At 39.9% G+C, this 18,094-nt stretch overlaps 1 protein-coding gene and 1 non-coding gene across 2 annotated transcripts in view; one reads left to right on the top strand and one right to left on the bottom strand.

Moving 5' to 3' along the window:
- Positions 1 to 18,094, top strand: part of LOC126143911 (Down syndrome cell adhesion molecule-like protein Dscam2) — a 493,502-nt gene that overhangs the window by 344,884 nt on the left and 130,524 nt on the right. Inside the window, exons 19-20 of the mRNA XM_049915460.1 lie at positions 2,824 to 2,985; positions 16,425 to 16,564. Of these exons, the coding sequence (XP_049771417.1) occupies positions 2,824 to 2,985; positions 16,425 to 16,564 (302 nt within the window). The remainder of the gene's footprint in view (positions 1 to 2,823; positions 2,986 to 16,424; positions 16,565 to 18,094) is intronic.
- On the bottom strand, positions 4,650 to 4,724 carry Trnat-ugu (transfer RNA threonine (anticodon UGU)). Its single transcript has one exon. It is a non-coding gene; the product is annotated as a tRNA-Thr (tRNA).

The raw sequence follows: 18,094 nt of genomic DNA, 5'->3' as shown, positions 1-18,094 counted from the left end.
TAGGCAGCACACACTTTTATTCTCTTCATATAGATGCTGCTCATGTTGTGGTGACGTCCTAGTCAGCATGCTATTGGCTAACGTCGTCTCACAGCTCTCTCTGCTGTATAATCTTGATCTTCGTGCCGGCACTTGTTGTTACCCCAAAACAGAAAAGGGCAGGAATGCTGTATCAGTGAGCTTGCTCTGATGCAGGCAGAGGAAATTGTGTGTGGCACGCAGTGATGTGGAGGATTGTATTGTGAAGGTAAGACGTAACAGAGGGGGATAGAGACTGCAAAAAAGATGATGTTAGTGCAGAATGCATGAAGTGGGGATAAGGGTGCAAGTGAATGCAAGACAAACTGAGGTCAGGAGGATTACAGATCAAATGATGGGTTGTAAGGAAAATTTCCACTTACATAATTCAGAGAAGCTGATGTTGCGGGAAAACAGACAGATGGCACAGGCTGTGAAGCAGCTTCTGAAGTTTAGTATGTTGTGCTGAGCAGCATGTTCTGCCAATAGGCAGTCAGATCTGCCCTTGGCCACAGTTTGGTGATGGCAGTTCATTCAAGCTGGGGGGAGGGGGGGGGGTATCAGGTCCACATAAAATGCTGTGTGGAAATTACAGCGAAGCTAGTATATGATAAGACTGCTTTCACAGATGGGCCTGCACAGGATTGGAGTAGAATATGCTGGGTGGGTGCGTCAAACAGATCTGGCACCTGGATCTTCTCCAGGGAAGGGATTCATAGTAAGTGTAGCAGAAGGCAAGACTAGGATTTTTGTAGATTGAGGGAAGGGTGCTGATTACCATCTTAGGAGGTAGGAGTAGGACTACAGGTAAAATATTCCTTGAAACTTCCTGGAAGATTAAAACTGTGTGGTGGACCAAGACTCAAACCCGGGACCTTTGCCTTTCATGGGTGAGTGCTCTACCATCTGAGCTACCCAATCTGACTCACGACCTGTCGTCACAGCTTCAATTCTGCCAGAACCTTGTCTCAATCCGGCACACAGTTTTAATCTGCCAGGAAGTTTCATTTCAGCGTACACTCCACAGCAGAGTGAAAAATCTCATTCTGGAAACACTCTTAGGCTGTGGCTAAGCCATGTCTCCACAATATCCTTTCTTCCAGGAGTGCTAGTTATGATGTTGACAATGTGTATTATTTGGAATCCAAAAGCTGTGAAAGAATCTATCCCAAATATATTTTGTGCTAGTTATGATGTTAACAATGTGTATTATTTAAAATCCAAAAGCTGTGAAAGAATCCGTCCCAAATATATTTTGTGATTTTGGTGAGAGCGCAATGACGACCATAAATTAATAACTCATTTTTTCTGTGATGCAGTTGCAATACACTCACTGCACAGTGTGGCTGTTTGTTATGGGATTTTAATCTTCCTGATCTAGGCTGAAGTAGCTGGGAAGAAATCTGGACACAGGTTTTTTCATTTTCAGTAGACAGACACACTGGTATGGACAAGAAAATTTAGTGACTGGTTGTGAATTATTAACAGAAGAGAAAGCTTTTGTGATCATGCCACATAAGAATTCAACTTAGGCTGAAGCATGTTTATGCTGTGTCAATGTTGCGAATTAGCTGATTAGGCAACTTAGTGTGGATGTGGCAGAATTCTACCACTTGCCTGTGTTTATAGCACTGCACATGAAACATGTCCCCCATGGACATTGAGAGCTAGGATGCTTTGAAAAACAGTCTGGAGAACCTTGTTATTGTAATGTTGACTGCTATATGAGTTTTCAGTTCAAAATAGAAAGAGACTACATCAGTCTTCAGTATTAATAGAGGGCAGGGCAAAATTTTTTTGGAAGAGACATTGTTGGTGGGTGATTACTAAAAAAAAACACTGCTGAGGAATGTCGTTGATCTCACTAACCTGGAAATAAGACTGCTTGTGTTTGCAGTATGACTCCTACTGTGCTATGCTGGCATGATGAGTTGCTGTAGCACGAGTTGGTATTGTACAGCCTCCTCAGCTTGTCATTCCAATACGGCCAGCAGCCGAGTGTGCTGTTGAGCATGCTTCTCCACCTGCTTTTGTTCTTGTGGTGCATTTGAAGTTGCAGTCACAGTTTCAAGAATTCTTGATCCATATTAACTGAAACCCGGTCTGCCATTCCAACACATGTACTGAATTTGTGTCCTTATCACCAATGTAACATCTGTTGAATTTATTATAAGTAAGAGTGTAGTTTGTTGGGTGTATAGTTAACAAAAGTGATTTATTTCACTACTCTTTACACAATACCAAAATACACTGATAGGACATTAAACTAATCTGCGCTTGACACCATAAAAATGATAGGTAACCAGCCTAAAGATCCATCAAAGAAGTCTGTCACTGCATCAGTGACCAAATAGTTGCAAAGTATAAGTCTGAAAAAATAACCACAAGAGTGTTCTAACTCACAGCCAGGTAGAATAGAGCACAGTGTTAGTGAGAGCCATAAGCAAAAGCACTGCATGGACCAAAGCATTTGTGCTCCTATAGGTATCAAGTTATGTCAGCCATATGCTGTCAACAGTCTTGTACATATGATATCCTTTGTACTCTGTCTTGCGATAGTTGGTGAAGCCTGTAGCACAGTGATCTTAAGCTAGTGAGCTTGCTGTCCAAAGATTTAGTTATAGTACAATTATCAGACAAAAATCATTATAAACATTGATTGATGTTATCAATACTGTTAATACATTTATAGAAAGTTATCACTGAATACCTACAAGAGACATAATATTTGCCTTTGTAGTAAACTGTGAAACTGTAATCATCTGAAGAAAGTTGTAGGTATCTATAATTTTTTCATACTTTCAGCTCTGCAGATAGCTGGCAGTGAAGTGAAGAGAACAGCCAGCCTGGAAACATATCTACATGGCCTTCTAAAGTTTACAAATTACTCCGTGAGACTGTTGGCATACACAAATGTTGGTGATGGTGTTCTGAGTACATCAGTCTTCTGTATGACTGAACAAGATGGTAATAGAAACCCATGTAACATATTTATTATAATATTATTAGTATTCTAATAAGTGTCATATCTGTCTAATGTAGTTTTATAATTATGGAAGAAGTAGAGCTTGTAACTTGCCACATAACTTAAACAAGACTGAAAACATTACTAAGCTTTTGGACAATTCCTTTCTTTGGAAATAACTAACATAGGGTACACATACTCAGAAGAATGACTTTGTCCAAAAGCCATGCAACATTTTGAGTCTTTTTTGTGTACATTTTGATTGTTCAAAGGCTCAATTCTAAGCAAGTTATTATCTTTACTCCTTTTACTTGTATTCCACCCAAGACTTCCTGTTATTCTATGTGTGTGATTTTCTATTACATGTATGAAGAAACTATAATTCTTTTCTGGTATTACTATTTTCCACTTCACCCTTATTTAAGTACTTTGTGTGTTGACAAGAATTATTATTATCATCAATTCATTCGTGATCCTTTCTGTTTGGTTTTCATAACCCTAAAATGTAATTTTTGAGTAAAAAAAAAATTATTCACATTGCACTCTTTTCTCCATTTACCATCAACTGCCCAGCAATACAATTTATTATGTAAGTTTTGTTTACAATGTCTATAAAGTATAACCCCACTTTTATGTTCCCAAGATTAATGTTTTCTTACTGTTTGAGACCTTTTCGATTGGACCCTTGAAATTCTCTATGTTCAGAATGATAATTTCCAGCCACTTGTGGATTATTGTAAATTTCTCATCATTTACATTTAATGTAACAGCATACTGGTAATTGAGATATAATGATGCTGCTAAGGTGTTGTCTTTCAAGCAAGGTTTCTTTGCCTCCTAACACTACCAATCTAACAATAATTGTGTGTAGCGTTGTTCGTTGTTGCATTGTCGAAGTGTTGGCTTGAGCTGAAACTCCTGTATCAAGTCTGAATGGAAGAAAAGTAGACAACAATAAACAAGAGCTATGGTAGCACCATTTTAAAATAATATATGAACCACTTTGGAGCTATTTTGATGCTTTGTTCTTTGAACTGTCACAGATGTGATGCCTTTCAAGAAAAATGTGAACTACATGGGAATTTTTAGGATATTATTGCATTAAAAAATTACTACACACTCTTGGAACTTCTTTTGGAATAATTTCAAATGGGGCAAAGTTGATTTCTGAGGTGAAATTGACCAAATGATTCAGAAAATTACAATTAAACAACACCCTTAGCGGCTTACAGGTGTTGACATACGTCAGCGGGGACAGATGAAAATGTGTGCCCCGACCGGTACTCGAACCCGGGATCTCCTGCTTACATGGCAGATGCTCTATGCATCTGAGCCACCAAGGGCACAGAGGATAGCGTGACTGCAGGGATTTATCTCTGGCACGCCTCCCGCGAAACCCACATTCTCAACGTATTGTCCCACACTACATTCTTAGTGCCCCCACCCATTATACTCATTACTCGCGGCACATTGTCGATTCCCATAAGAGTTCAGGCACTGTTTGTGCATTCGCACAGAAGAAGAAGATGGTAAAGTGGCCGGTGAGCCTTAACTATATAGATACCATCGGTGACCATGCAGCTCGTTAGAATGAAATTACAATTAAAGAACACCCTCAGCTGCTGACAGGCATTGACATACGTCAATGGGGACAGATGAAAATGTGTGCCCCGACCGGGACTCAAACCCGGGATCTCCTGCTTACATGGCAGACGCTCTATCCATCTGAGCCACCGAGGGCACAGAGGATAGCGTGACTGCAGGGATTTATCTCTGGCACGCCTCCCGGGAAACCCACATTCAACGTATTGTCCCACACTACATTCATAGTGCCCCCGCCCATTATACTCATTACTCGCGGCGCGTTGCCGATTCCCGCAAGAGTTCGGGCACTGTTTGTGCATTCGCACATTCGCCAGTAAGCAGGAGATCCTGGGTACGAGTCCCGGTCAGGGCACATATTTTCATCTGTCCCTATTGACGTATGTCAATGCTTGTAAGCAGCTAAGGGTGTTCTTTAATTGTAATTTCATTCTAACGAGCTGCATGGTCACCAATACTATCTGTTCTTTCGTACATGTCCGAAAGAACAGATACCGTCTTAGTATATATATAGTTAAGGCTCACCGGCCATTTGACCGTCTTCTTCTTCTTCTGTGCAAATGCACAAACAGTGCCCAAACTCTTACGAGAATTAGCAATGTGCCACGAGTAATGAGTATAATGGATGGGGGCACTACGAATGTAGTGTGGGACAATACGTTAAGAATGTGGGTTTCACGGGAGGCATGCCGGAGATAAATCCCTGCAGTCACGCTATCCTCTGTGCCCTCGGTGGCTCAGATGGATAGAGCATCTACCATGTAAGCAGGAGATCCTGGGTTCGAGTCCCGGTCGGGGCACACATTTTCATCTGTCCCCGCTGACGTATGACAGCGTCTGTAAGCAGCTAAGGGTGTTCTTTAATTGTAATTTCATTCTAACGAGCTGCATAGTCACCAATGGTATCTGTTCTTTCAGACATGTCCGAAAGAACAGATACCATCTTAATAAATAAATATATATATATATATATATATATATATATATATATATATATATATATAGAGGGAAACATTCCACGTAGGAAAAATATATCTAAAAAGAAAGATGATGAGACTTACCAAACAAAAGCGCTGGCAGGTCGATAGACACACAAACAAACACAAACATACACACAAAATTCTAGCTTTCGCAACCAACGGTTGCCTCGTCAGGAAAGAGGGGAGGAGAGGGAAAGACAAAAGGATTTGGGTTTTAATGGAGAGGGTAAGGAGTCATTCCAATCCCGGGAGCGGAAAGACTTACCTTAGGGGGAAAAAAGGACAGGTATACACTCGCACACACACACATATCCGTCCGCATGTACACAGACACAAGCAGACATTTGTAAAGGCAAAGAGTTTTTTGCAGAGATGTCCTGCCCAAACTCTTTGCCTTTACAAATGTCTGCTTGTGTCTGTGTATATGCGGATGGATATGTGTGTGTGTGCGAGTGTATACCTGTCCTTTTTTCCCCCTAACGTAAGTCTTTCCACTCCCGGGATTGGAATGACTCCTTACCCTCTCCATTAAAACCCAAATCCTTTTGTCTTTCCCTCTCCTTCCCTCTTTCCTGACGAGGCAACCGTTGGTTGCGAAAGCTAGAATTTTGTGTGTATGTTTGTGTTTGTTTGTGTGTCTATCGACCTGCCAGTGCTTTTGTTTGGTAAGTTTCATCATCTTTCTTTTTATATATATATATATATATATTTTTTTTTTTTTTTTCAGAAAAATTTTATGTTAAATAACAACACATTGGTGACAAATATTATTTTATTTTAGTTAATATATTTACTGTTTGAAAGTTCTTACTTCTGGATAAATGTACAGTGCTCTGAACATATGTCTGAATACTAATAAATTCTAGAAGGACTGATTCTTTTAACTTTTTTAGTGAACTATAACTTCTACTTGATTGACTGGCATGAAACCACTCTTTTGTATTGGTCTTAAATATGTCACATACTGGCCATTGACAGTGACAACTAGAGCAATAACTGACATTACTCTCGTATACTAACCTTTTTATAGGCATGTAAATAAAATTTTGCAAATTCTTGGTGGAACTGGAGTGAGGTTGTCTGATTCTTTTCGAACGCTTCTTTAAAGAATGTCACCTAATGAACACAGCAACAATGTGATGCAGTGGATGCAGCTAGAGCTGTCTGTAACAGTCTAATGTTGGAATGAAGGTGTCATTGTTGCATGATAATGTCAACTAATGAATTCATCATATAGGTCAGAGTTGTGTTTGTTGCGTGATAGAATTGAGATCATGCGAGTGTGAAAATGCTGCATGTGTACAGAAGTAAATCAGACGAATTGAAAAAAATATAGTCTTCATGTTTTAGAACTGTGTCCCACAAAACTTTTAAATGGAAAAATAAGAATCAACAAAGTGCCAGGTTCACAAAGTAACCCTGATAAAGTGGATTCATAGTCACCATATTAAAACACAAGGTGTTAAGTGAGTTTTTAGTGCTAAAGAAGACCGTTCATTTCTTTGGAATTTTATAAAGCAAATCTGTGATCACGTTTTTTTGTTCTTAAACTTTCTTTTTATATTCCTCTTAAATTAGTTTTAAAATTTATTTATTATGCCATGGACATACAAACAGGGGTATGACCATGGGAAACAGGATGGCTCTTTCCTATGCTAATCTTTTCATGGATCATTTCAAGGGGGTTTTTCTGGTATCCATAAGTCTTCAGCCCCTGGTTTGGTTTGGATATATTGATGACATCTTTGCTCATGGTGAGGCTGACCTGTTAAAATAACAGGAATCTCTAAATACCTTCTCCCAATTAAATTTCACATTTCAAATGTCACTCCTGACATTTGAGAATACCATCCTCAGACAGATTTTTGGGCTAGTGAAGGATGCAGATGAATAGAGGAAAAGAAAGAACTGTGAACTGCAGGAGCTATACAAGTCGATGGACATTGTGGCAGTGATCAAAGAAAGAAGACCGAAGTGGTACGGACACGTAAAGTGTCGAGAATGCCAGATCACCAGGTAGGTAGTGAAGGAAGATATTAGAGGCAAAAGACCATGGGGAAGATCACGACTCCAATGGATTGATCAGGTCAGAGAGGATTTGAGTATGCTGGGGCTGTCTGAAGAAGAATACATGGACCAACAGGGTGTATACGACCCAGGACAACCGGGAAATCCGGGAAAAACCTGGGAATTTTTTCATCCGGGAGAAAACCGGGAAAAACCCGGGAATTTTTCGTAATTCTGGGAATTTTTCATTGTTTTAGATTTCAGTTAAATTTTTGTAATTTTGACTGGTAAGAATTGATTCTCTAGCAAAAACTGTTACTGTATCCTGCTACTAGAGAATGATACTGCAGAATAAAATATAAGCAAGAGGAAAAAAATAAAATAAAACTTTAGTGGCAAAGGAAATGCGCAATTTACAACAACAAAACACCGAGCATGCACAAGCATCTGCAAATAGCAAAAATATGACTAGGCCATAGGGCGAAGACTATGTAATTCTTCGTAACAATAAACTGCTTGCTATGAGCGTGACATCATAACTGTTCACATTAGGTTCATTTGACCAGTTGCCAGCTTGCTGATGCACATGCACAGTTGACTCGCGTGTGAGCAATACCTTCTCCCGCTTTCCGCTACTTGAAGTGTGGCTGTTAGCTGCATCGGCAGTAGCAGCAAGCAGCCAGATGCATACGAGAAAAATTTTTCTCGCGCGGCCTAGCTGCCAGATTCGTGCGTGCACAGAATTGTCTGAGTTGTAGTGGGGAGGGCGTTAGCCTCCACGTGACCCGTGTTTGCATTGAGTGATTTCGCTGCTTCTCTTCATTTACAGCTCCCATGTTTCGCTTCTCTGACCTACTTTTTTTTATATTTATTTGCTTCGTTTTATTATTATTCTTATTATTATTCGCGTAACAACTCATATATTAAATGAAATCTGTTACTACGAAAAGAGACTCGAAATACCTTTTAGTGGTGCTATGCTATGCCTTTCTTTGGATCATTACTTTTCAACAAAACAAAATGTATTATGTTCCTATTGTTCTGTATCTGGCTTTCTATTAAAGCAGTTATAGTACGCAATGATTGTTCAACATCATAATTTTGCAGTGGATTTTTGTTAATAGTAAAACAACAATAAGTACCACGGCTAACCCGAGAACATGAGACTATTATCGGAGAAAAATGATGTTTTTACTATAAGGTTGCCAGACCAGAACTACGCACAGCAAGATTTCTTTCATGTGATGAAAATAAATTATCTCTTTTCACTATTAGTACAATATTATCAGCAGCCCGCATCAGCCTGTAAAACACATCATAAAATCTGCTGCTCTGCTCTGCTACTTCGAAAGCTGAAAGAAATAATTTTTTACTTCACTATTACTTGACCGCTTCTTTGCGGTGTGATAGGTTTCATTTACTGCAATTTAAATGAACCGCGGCTCGTTCGTAGCGCCGCTCTGCACCACGAATAATATTTAAACAACTGAAAATGTATTAAAGGGATGGGATAAAATACCAGGCAAGCTTGACATGAATCATAATGCAAGGTTTCACTAAATAACTCTATTCAAACATTTAAACAATTTGAGTAATACACACCTTTTTAACAATCTTGCCTAATGGCGTCCCTCTTACAAACTTGACAAAAGAATGCTACGCTAGCATACAATATCACGTCACAGGCTATTCTTCTCACGTAACTCCAAGAAGAAGACAGAGAAATTAATGTTCGTTATGTATTATTTGTACTAGACACATATTCTCATCTTTGTTTGATATTTATCGTCTGTGGTGGTTTCATTACTCGCTGACACAGATATTATCTAAAATAAATAATAAAAAAAAGTACATAATTTTATACAATAACAAAATATGATACACAATGTTTTCTCTTAATCACATAATATGTCTTTTACTAAGAGATGTTACACATGTCAAATGAAAACAAAACGGATTTCTGTGGCAGGAGCTATCAAGTGAATTAGAATACATTCACATAATTACGGAGGACAAAAATATATTATTAGTTTCAGTTTTCTGATTTTATTTTGTTTCCAAGTTATTAGCAGTCAAACATTAATTGCCTTGCAGAACACTGAAGTTATTTTTGCAAGTTTGCTAAAGAAATCTGGCTTTATTAATCTTTCTGCAGAGGCAATCATTTTATTTGAAACGAAGTGTTTCATTCCATAGTATTGGCTAGTTCCAACTGTTCACTGAATTTCAAGTGCACGTTATCATTATCTGCCATATATGGCATTATGCCATAATACAGAACCAAAAATGAGATCGTAGAGTACTGGTACTCCAAGAAAATTTACATCCCAAAAACCACACTGAAAAGCTTAATATCAGATGGGACCTACTTCATTGTGAATCTGGAAAAAACAATGTGCACGTCAAGCCGAATTATGCATTTTAGTATGATTTATGAAATTCTGATGCTATTGGGCGTATCCTCTGATGCCTGTTTCTTTTATGGTGTAATGTAAGCTCTCTTAGTGCTTTATACATACGAACCTATTTCTAACAGTCTCCGGATAGTATTGCAAACGGTGGTTTGAAAAGTGTTACTTTCAAAGTAAATTTCTTTTTACGCAAGATGAATTATGTTACGTGTGAGAAAGTGGGATGAATTTCTAAATCACAGAGCGTTTAAAACTGAACACTTCGAGGACTAGCCACTTACAAGAATTTTGTGCCCAGACATTTATGTCATAATTTTAAATTTACTGGCACATTTGTGTGTTGTATCTTAAAGTATAACACATGCAAAAAAGAACAATATTACATGTGGAAGCTTAGCTTCTGTTGTAGCTTGTTAATCTTAGAGACCAATATTATATGTGAAAGCTTAGCTTGTCTTGTAGCTATACTATGTATATTAATGTAAACCGTTAACTTTTCCTCTTTGTGTGTTCACGCTACGTAACCAGTGATCTTGCTATTGGCTGACTATAACACGTGTCCTATGCTTTGAATATCTGCTGTCATCAGCTGGCGAGATCACGAGGCATGAGATATAATTGGCTTACAAAAGGACATTGCAACCTCAGTTTCAATGCTCCAAAAACTACCACGCTGTGTTTGGTGCAATTCGAATTTATACGTTTGTAATATGAAAATATGCAGCGTATAAGTTGCTGCAAATCAAAGGTCTTTCCAAAACTTCTCTTCCCTGTCTTTACTTTTTTTTCCGGGAAGTTCTACGCGAGTGTATAAAACGTTAACCATTCAAAGGATTGATAAGTTTTACAGTTCTGAGGGAATATCTATAGGAAACCTACTGTCACATAGCACAGAAAAAGTGTATTTTTGCCTTGGGAAAAAGCATATTTTTTAAACAGGATATCCGGGAAAAATCCGGGAATTTTTTTTCCTTGTTCCCTTATACACCCTGACCAAAGACACTGGAGGAGGCTGATTGGTGAGGCCAAAGACCGACTGTGGTTTTTGTGTCCAACACAGTAAGTAAGTAAGTAAGTAAGTGTGGTCATATTCTGAATACCAGGCCACTTTCCATGATGTTGATCTCATCCTCACCGAAGGCCAACTACACACTTCTGTCCACATTAAACTTACTAACAAACAACAGTACTTATATTTTGACAGTTGCCATGCTTCCCATCTCAAACATTCGCTCACATACAGCCTTGGCATTCAGGACTAATGTTTTTGGTTGGATGCTGTCTCTTTAGAGCAACACACTGCCATTCTCACCTCAGTCTTCACTGGATGTAATTATCCCACCAGCCTAATTCAAAAGCAGATTTCCCGGGCCATCACACCCAATCTTGGTACTGCCGATTCACACTACTTGACACTCAGTATTATCCTGGTCTGTAATGTATTAATCAACTTCTTCAACAAGGCTATGGCTTCCTAAAATCATGCCCTGAAATGAGAAGATCCATTCTGTCTGAGATTTTGCCCACAACAACTAGAATAGCTTTTCATCACCATCCCAATCTCTGTAATATTCTACATCTACATCTACATCTACATTTATACTCCGCAAGCCACCCAACGGTGTGTGGTGGAGGGCACTTTACATGCCACTGTCATTACCTCCCTTTCCTGTTCCAGTCGCGTATGACTCGCGGGAAGAACGACTGTCTGAAAGCCTCCGTGCGCGCTCTAATCTCTAATTTTACATTTGTGATCTCCTCGGGAGGTATAAGTAGGGGGAAGCAATATATTCGATACCTCATCCAGAAACGCACCCTCTCGAAACCTGGCGAGCAAGCTACACCGCGATGCAGAGCGCCTCTCTTGCAGAGTCTGCCATTTGAGTTTGCTAAACATCTCCGTAACGCTATCACGGTTACCAAATAACCCTGTGACGAAATGCGCCGCTCTTCTTTGGATCTTCTCTATCTCCTCCGTCAACCCGATCTGGTACGGATCCCACACTGATGAGCAATACTCAAGTATAGGTCGAACGAGTGTTTTGTAAGCCACCTCCTTTGTTGATGGACTACATTTTCTAAGGACTCTCCCAATGAATCTCAACCTGGTACCCGCCTTACCAACAATTAATTTTATATGATCATTCCACTTCAAATCGTTCTGCACGCATACTCCCAGATATTTTACAGAAGTAACTGCTACCAGTGTTTGTTCTGCTATCATATAATCATACAATAAAGGATCCTTCTTTCTATGTATTTGCAATACATTACATTTGTCTATGTTAAGGGTCAGTTGCCACTCCCTGCACCAAGTGCCTATCCGCTGCAGATCTTCCTGCATTTTACTACAATTTTCTAATGCTGCAACTTCTCTGTATATTACAGCATCATCCATGAAAAGCTGCATGGAACTTCCGACACTATCTACTAGGTCATTTATATATATTGTGAAAAGCAATGGTCCCATAACACTCCCCTGTGGCACGCCAGAGGTTACTTTAACGTCTGTAGACGTCTTTCCATTGATAACAACATGCTGTGTTCTGTTTGCTAAAAACTCTTCAATCCAGCCACACAGCTGGTCTGATATTCTGTAGGCTCTTACTTTGTTTATCAGGCGACAGTGCGGAACTGTATCGAATGCCTTCCGGAAGTCAAGGAAAATAGCATCTACCTGGGAACCTGTATCTAATATTTTCTGGGTCTCATGAACAAATAAAGCGAGTTGGGTCTCACACGATCGCTGTTTCCGGAATCCATGTTGATTCCTACATAGTAGATTCTGGGTTTCCAAAAACGACATGATACTCTTGTCAGACCCTGTACTTCTTGCTACCCTATGGCACCTACCCCCGTGACTGTCCCTGCTGCAGGACTTGTTGTCCTATACACCCTTTATCACCATTACCCCAGCCCTGTAACTGACAAAACATATACTATCAAAGGGAGAGCCACCTGTGGAACGACACATCTTATACTGGCTGTTATGTAAACACTGTTTGGCCTTTTACATCAACATGACTATCACCAAGTTATCAGTTAGGATGAGTGGCATAGGCAGAGGGTGTATACTGGCAACAGACACAGACAACATTCTGTTGTAGAGCATGCACTACAAAATGACAGTTGTGTCCTCAGTGACTTTTTGACCTCACATTATGTCTGGATTCTTTCCCCAGACACCAGTTTCTCAGAACTCCATAGGGGGGAACTAGTGCTACAACATGTCCTTAATTCTTGCCACTCACCTGGCCTTAATTTTCATTAATTTTGATGTCTCAGCTTTTCTTCACTGTAATTACTCTTTTCTTCACTCCATTTTAATTTTCTACATCTTTCATTTTCTGATCTGTCTTTTTTTTTTTTTTTTTTTTTTCGTCCCCCTCCCACATCTGTTACATACATTGCACTTGGCTTTTCACTCTTACTAACTCTTGCACAGTGTTTTTGCAGTAATTTCTGTCTTGCATATTGCCCTGTCTTCTACCTTGAAGTTCTTTGGTTTCCAGATCTCATCCAGTGATTTCCCCAACAATCAGTCTTTCCTTCTCATCCCATCCAGTAAGTCTCCCCTGACCCACAGTTTCAGATGACTTTTCCAAAATGTACCGCTTTTCCTAAACCTCCCCAATTCTTTTCCTTCAACCCTCTTTCTTCCCCTTCTGCCGGAAGAAGAAGCCACTGGCTCAAAAACCTTGCATAAGTTTAACCTTCTTTTATGTGTGTGTTCTAAACTGGATGAAATACTTTAAAGGGAGGAGAGCCTGTTGTCATGATTTATCCTAAGACTCATGACAATAGTTATTTTACCATGTGTGACTCCATATCCACCTGCTATGCTCTCTCTAGTTAACTTTACTATGAACATGGTCCTAGACATGTTCAGGTGCAGTCAATGCATGGTGTAGCTTCCATCTCCCAGTAGTGTTCACCAGTACCAGTGCAATGTGGATCCGGTCAGCAGCCATCATTGCCATCTCTAGCTCTACTTTGACTCACCGTACAGCACTGTCAAGATAAGGCTGATCATGCCAACAGAACAGTTCAGTCATGCTCACAGTGGTGTTGCCAATTAGGCAAGCTATTACCTGTATTGTATGCTGTGTCTCTATCCTTACTGTTCCCTGCCCTACCCCCTATCGCTACCTAATCATAATTTGTGAAATCCTTACACAAAGGCCGTAAACTCTCAATTATTTGATTCAGCCCAGCAGTCACCTTAAAAATGCTGGTAACCTGATATTACTCTCTTCTTTCTAACATTTGAGCTTTTCCTGTCCTTCCTACTCATGGACAGAGTCTGCTGCACATTCCCTACCCTACACCATCCTGGGGTTCCTCTCCCCTCATCTCTGGCAGCTATGTACTGTTGCTGGAGGACATGAAGAAAAAAAAGCTTTCAGTCCACATCCTCCTCCTGCTAGCCTTCTACCAACTGCTAGTTCCCAACTTGCCCCTTGACCACTGCCTTTCATTACACTCACTAGCGCTCACCTAGCTCAGTCTAAATTATCAGAAGTTTGATTGCCTGGGGTACCAAAAGAAATTTGTGACTGGATTGAGGAATTTTTGGTAGAGAGGACACAGCAAACTATCTTGGATGGAGAGCCATTGAAAAATGCAGAAGTAACTTCAGGTGTGTCCCAGGGAAGTGTGTTGGGTCCATTTGCAGTATAATGTATATTAATGACCTTGGAGACAATATTAAAAGTAACTTCAGACTTTTGCAGATGATGCAGTTATCTATAATAAAATACAGTCTGAAAGAAGCTGCACAAACATTGTCAGATCTTGTTAAGATTTCACAATGGTGCAAAGATTGGCAGCTTGCTTTAAATCTTTAGAAACATGAAATTGTGCACTCATAAACTACTAACATGTAGTCTGCTATGCCAGTAATGTCAGTGAGTCACAGCTGGAAGTGCCCAATTCATACAAATATGTGGGTTTAACACTCTTTAGGGATATCATGGAACTATCATGTAGGCTCATTCATAGGTAAAGCAGGTAGCAGCCTTCCGTTTATTGGTAGAACCCTAAGGAAATGCAGGCAGTCTACAAAGGAGACTGTTTACAAATGACTCGTGCAACCCATCCTAGAATATTGCTCAAGTGTGTAGGACCTATACCAAATAGGATTGACAGGGAGTATTGAACATATACACAGAATGGCAGCATGAATGGTCACAGGTTTGTTTGCCTCCTGGGAGAGAGTCACAGAAACGGTGAAGGAACTGAACTCGCAGAATCTTGAAGATAGACGTAAAATATGCCAAGAAAGCCTACTTACAAATCTTCAAGAACCAGCTTTTTTAAATGATGATTCTAGGACCTCCTACATATCATTCCCATAGGGATAAGAAGGACAAGATGGTATGAGTTATAGCACATGAAGAAGCATTTAAACACTCATTCCTCCAGCTCTCTATATGTGAATGGAATGAGAAAAAGCCCCAATAATGAGGACAAAGGGATGTTGCCTCTTCAATACACTTCACAATCATTTGCATTGTATGAATGTAGATATAGATGTGCCTGAAGGGCACAGACCTTCCTTTCCTGCTGCTCTATTACAATGTTCCTAGTGCATATTTTGTTGTCCCAAGGGTCTCAGTGACCTCCCCAGAGTTCTCTCCACTACCCCTTTCTGCCTCACCCTAGTGAAACCATTTGCCGCAGCTCCCACAATGAAACCCATTGATTACCTTCCTATGACAACTCCCACAGTTTACACATATGAACAAGTAATTTGTTTATAGCAAAGGGGGAAAAAACCTAAATACATGGAACTTGGAGAATTTTCTGAGACACATTACATTTATTGCACTCTACAAAAATGTAAACTCTGGTAATGTGCTGAGTTCACCATGAGCATGAGTCCAGAAATGTCAAGCATATGTATGTATGTAAACAAAGCACTGGACTGAAATCACACCAACAAAAATTCAAAATGATTCAACAGAAATTCTAAACAATTCAAGGTATTTGCAATGCAGAGGTACCGAAACTTAAATTGTACGATAAGAAAAAAGACACCAGTGAGCCTGTTCATAGCAGACGGTGTACTTGAAAATACACAAAGATATGCACAGTTCATTATGAGTATGAGATCAATGTGTAAACAAGAGTCAGACTTAGATAGCAACTCTGAAAATTCAGTGTACAGTTGAACCCTACAACATAATAACCACTAAATATACTGTGAAGGTATTAAAATGCAACACAGGACAAAGATACAACAAGAGTTGTGGTAAAAACTTATGTCTTGACAAGCACTTTTGTTAATAATGTTGTCTTGATGTAGAAGAATTTGTAATTTGCAGAATGAGACTGCTTGTATGAAAGATAATGTTTACTGTTATAAAATCTAGGTAAGGAACTATAACATGCCACAGTTATTTTAAGTTCCACCTGAAAATCTACTTTCTTTTTTTCCAGTTCCTGGACCGCCAGCAGCCATAAAAGCTCATTCCCTAACTTCTGATTCCATTCTGGTTTCATGGCTGCCACCTGAACACCCAAATGGAGTACTCACACAATACACCATTTACTACAGTGAGAAACATGGAGCACAGAAGGTCAGCTGTTCATATGTCTCATTTTGATGTAATAGATGATTACAACTTTGTTGAAATGATGGTAAACTTTCAGATTCTGTTTTCATTATTTGTTACATAATGAATATGAAAGACATTGTTCCCACATTACTGAATATTGCATAAGCGTAGGTTTTATGTAATTAGTCATAAATTTTATAGAATCATAATGGTAATCTGAGCATTAGGCTCTTTCTACTTATTTATAAATGACATATTCAACATCCCAAAAGATGCTATATCTATAATTTTTTTATTTATAACTAGTTTCAGTCATAAATCATCAAGTCAACATAGTATTATAATTGTAGACAGTAGACATCAGACGTACAAGAAAAATTAAGAGGCCCCCGGTAATATACATTATGGTTCTCCAATTACTTCGTTTTACTGATGTCAGATATAAGATCTAGTTATGAGTGCCTACTCTTTAGTGTATGTTATTATAGACTGTACATTGAGCACTTATGATTGGTCTTTACATCTATTATGAAAGAACTGAAGTACCTGTAAAGTCCTGGTGTTCAATGTATCCAGATAATCCGGACGGTGTAACACTGTGCCAAGATGTGCTGGCCGTGCACCAAGGCATATTTAGCCTCATTACCAACAAACACTGTCTGCCTGTGTCCATTCATGCGAATGGACAGTTTGTTGCTGGTCATTCCCACATAGAAAGCTTCACAGTGTAGGCAGGTCAGTTGGTAAATCACGTGGGTGCTTTCATACGTGGCTCTGCCTTTGATCGTGTACACCTTCCGGGTTACAGGACTGGAGTAGGTGGTGGTGGGAGGGTGCATGGGACAGGTTTTACACCGGTGGCAGTTACAAGGGTAGGAGCCAGAGGGTAGGGAAGGTGGTTTGGGGATTTCATAGGGATGAACTAAGAGGTTACGAAGGTTAGGTGGATGGCGGAAAGACACTCTTGGTGGAGTGGGGAGGATTACATGAAGGATGGATCTCATTTCAGGGCAGGATTTGAGGAAGTCGTATCCCTGCTGGAGAGCCACATTCAGAGTCTGATCCAGTCCCGGAAAGTATCCTGTCACAAGTGGGGCACTTTTGGGGTTCTTCTGTGGGAGGTTCTGGGTTTGAGGAGATGAGGAAGTGGCTCTGTTTATTTGCTTCTGTACCAGGTCGGGAGGGTAGTTGCGGGATGCGAAAGCTGTTTTCAGGTTGTTGGTGTAATGGTTCAGGGATTCCGGACTGGAGCAGATTCATTTGCCACGAAGACCTAGGCTGTAGGGAAGGGACCGTTTGATGTGGAATGGGTGGCAGCTGTCATAATGGAGGTACTGTTGCTTGTTGGTGGGTTTGATGTGGACGGACGTGTGAAGCTGGCCATTGGACAGGTAGAGGTCAACGTCAAGGAAAGTGGCATGGGATTTGGAGTAGGACCAGGTGAATCTGATGGAACCAAAGGAGTTGAGGTTGGAGAGGAAATTCTGGAGTTCTTCTTCACTGTGAGTCCAGATCATGAAGATGTCATCAATAAATCTGTACCAAACTTTG

Source organism: Schistocerca cancellata, chromosome 1 (genome assembly GCF_023864275.1).
Source record: "Schistocerca cancellata isolate TAMUIC-IGC-003103 chromosome 1, iqSchCanc2.1, whole genome shotgun sequence".
NCBI classification, from domain to species: domain Eukaryota; kingdom Metazoa; phylum Arthropoda; class Insecta; order Orthoptera; family Acrididae; genus Schistocerca; species Schistocerca cancellata.
This window is presented reverse-complemented; position numbering and strand designations above follow the sequence as displayed.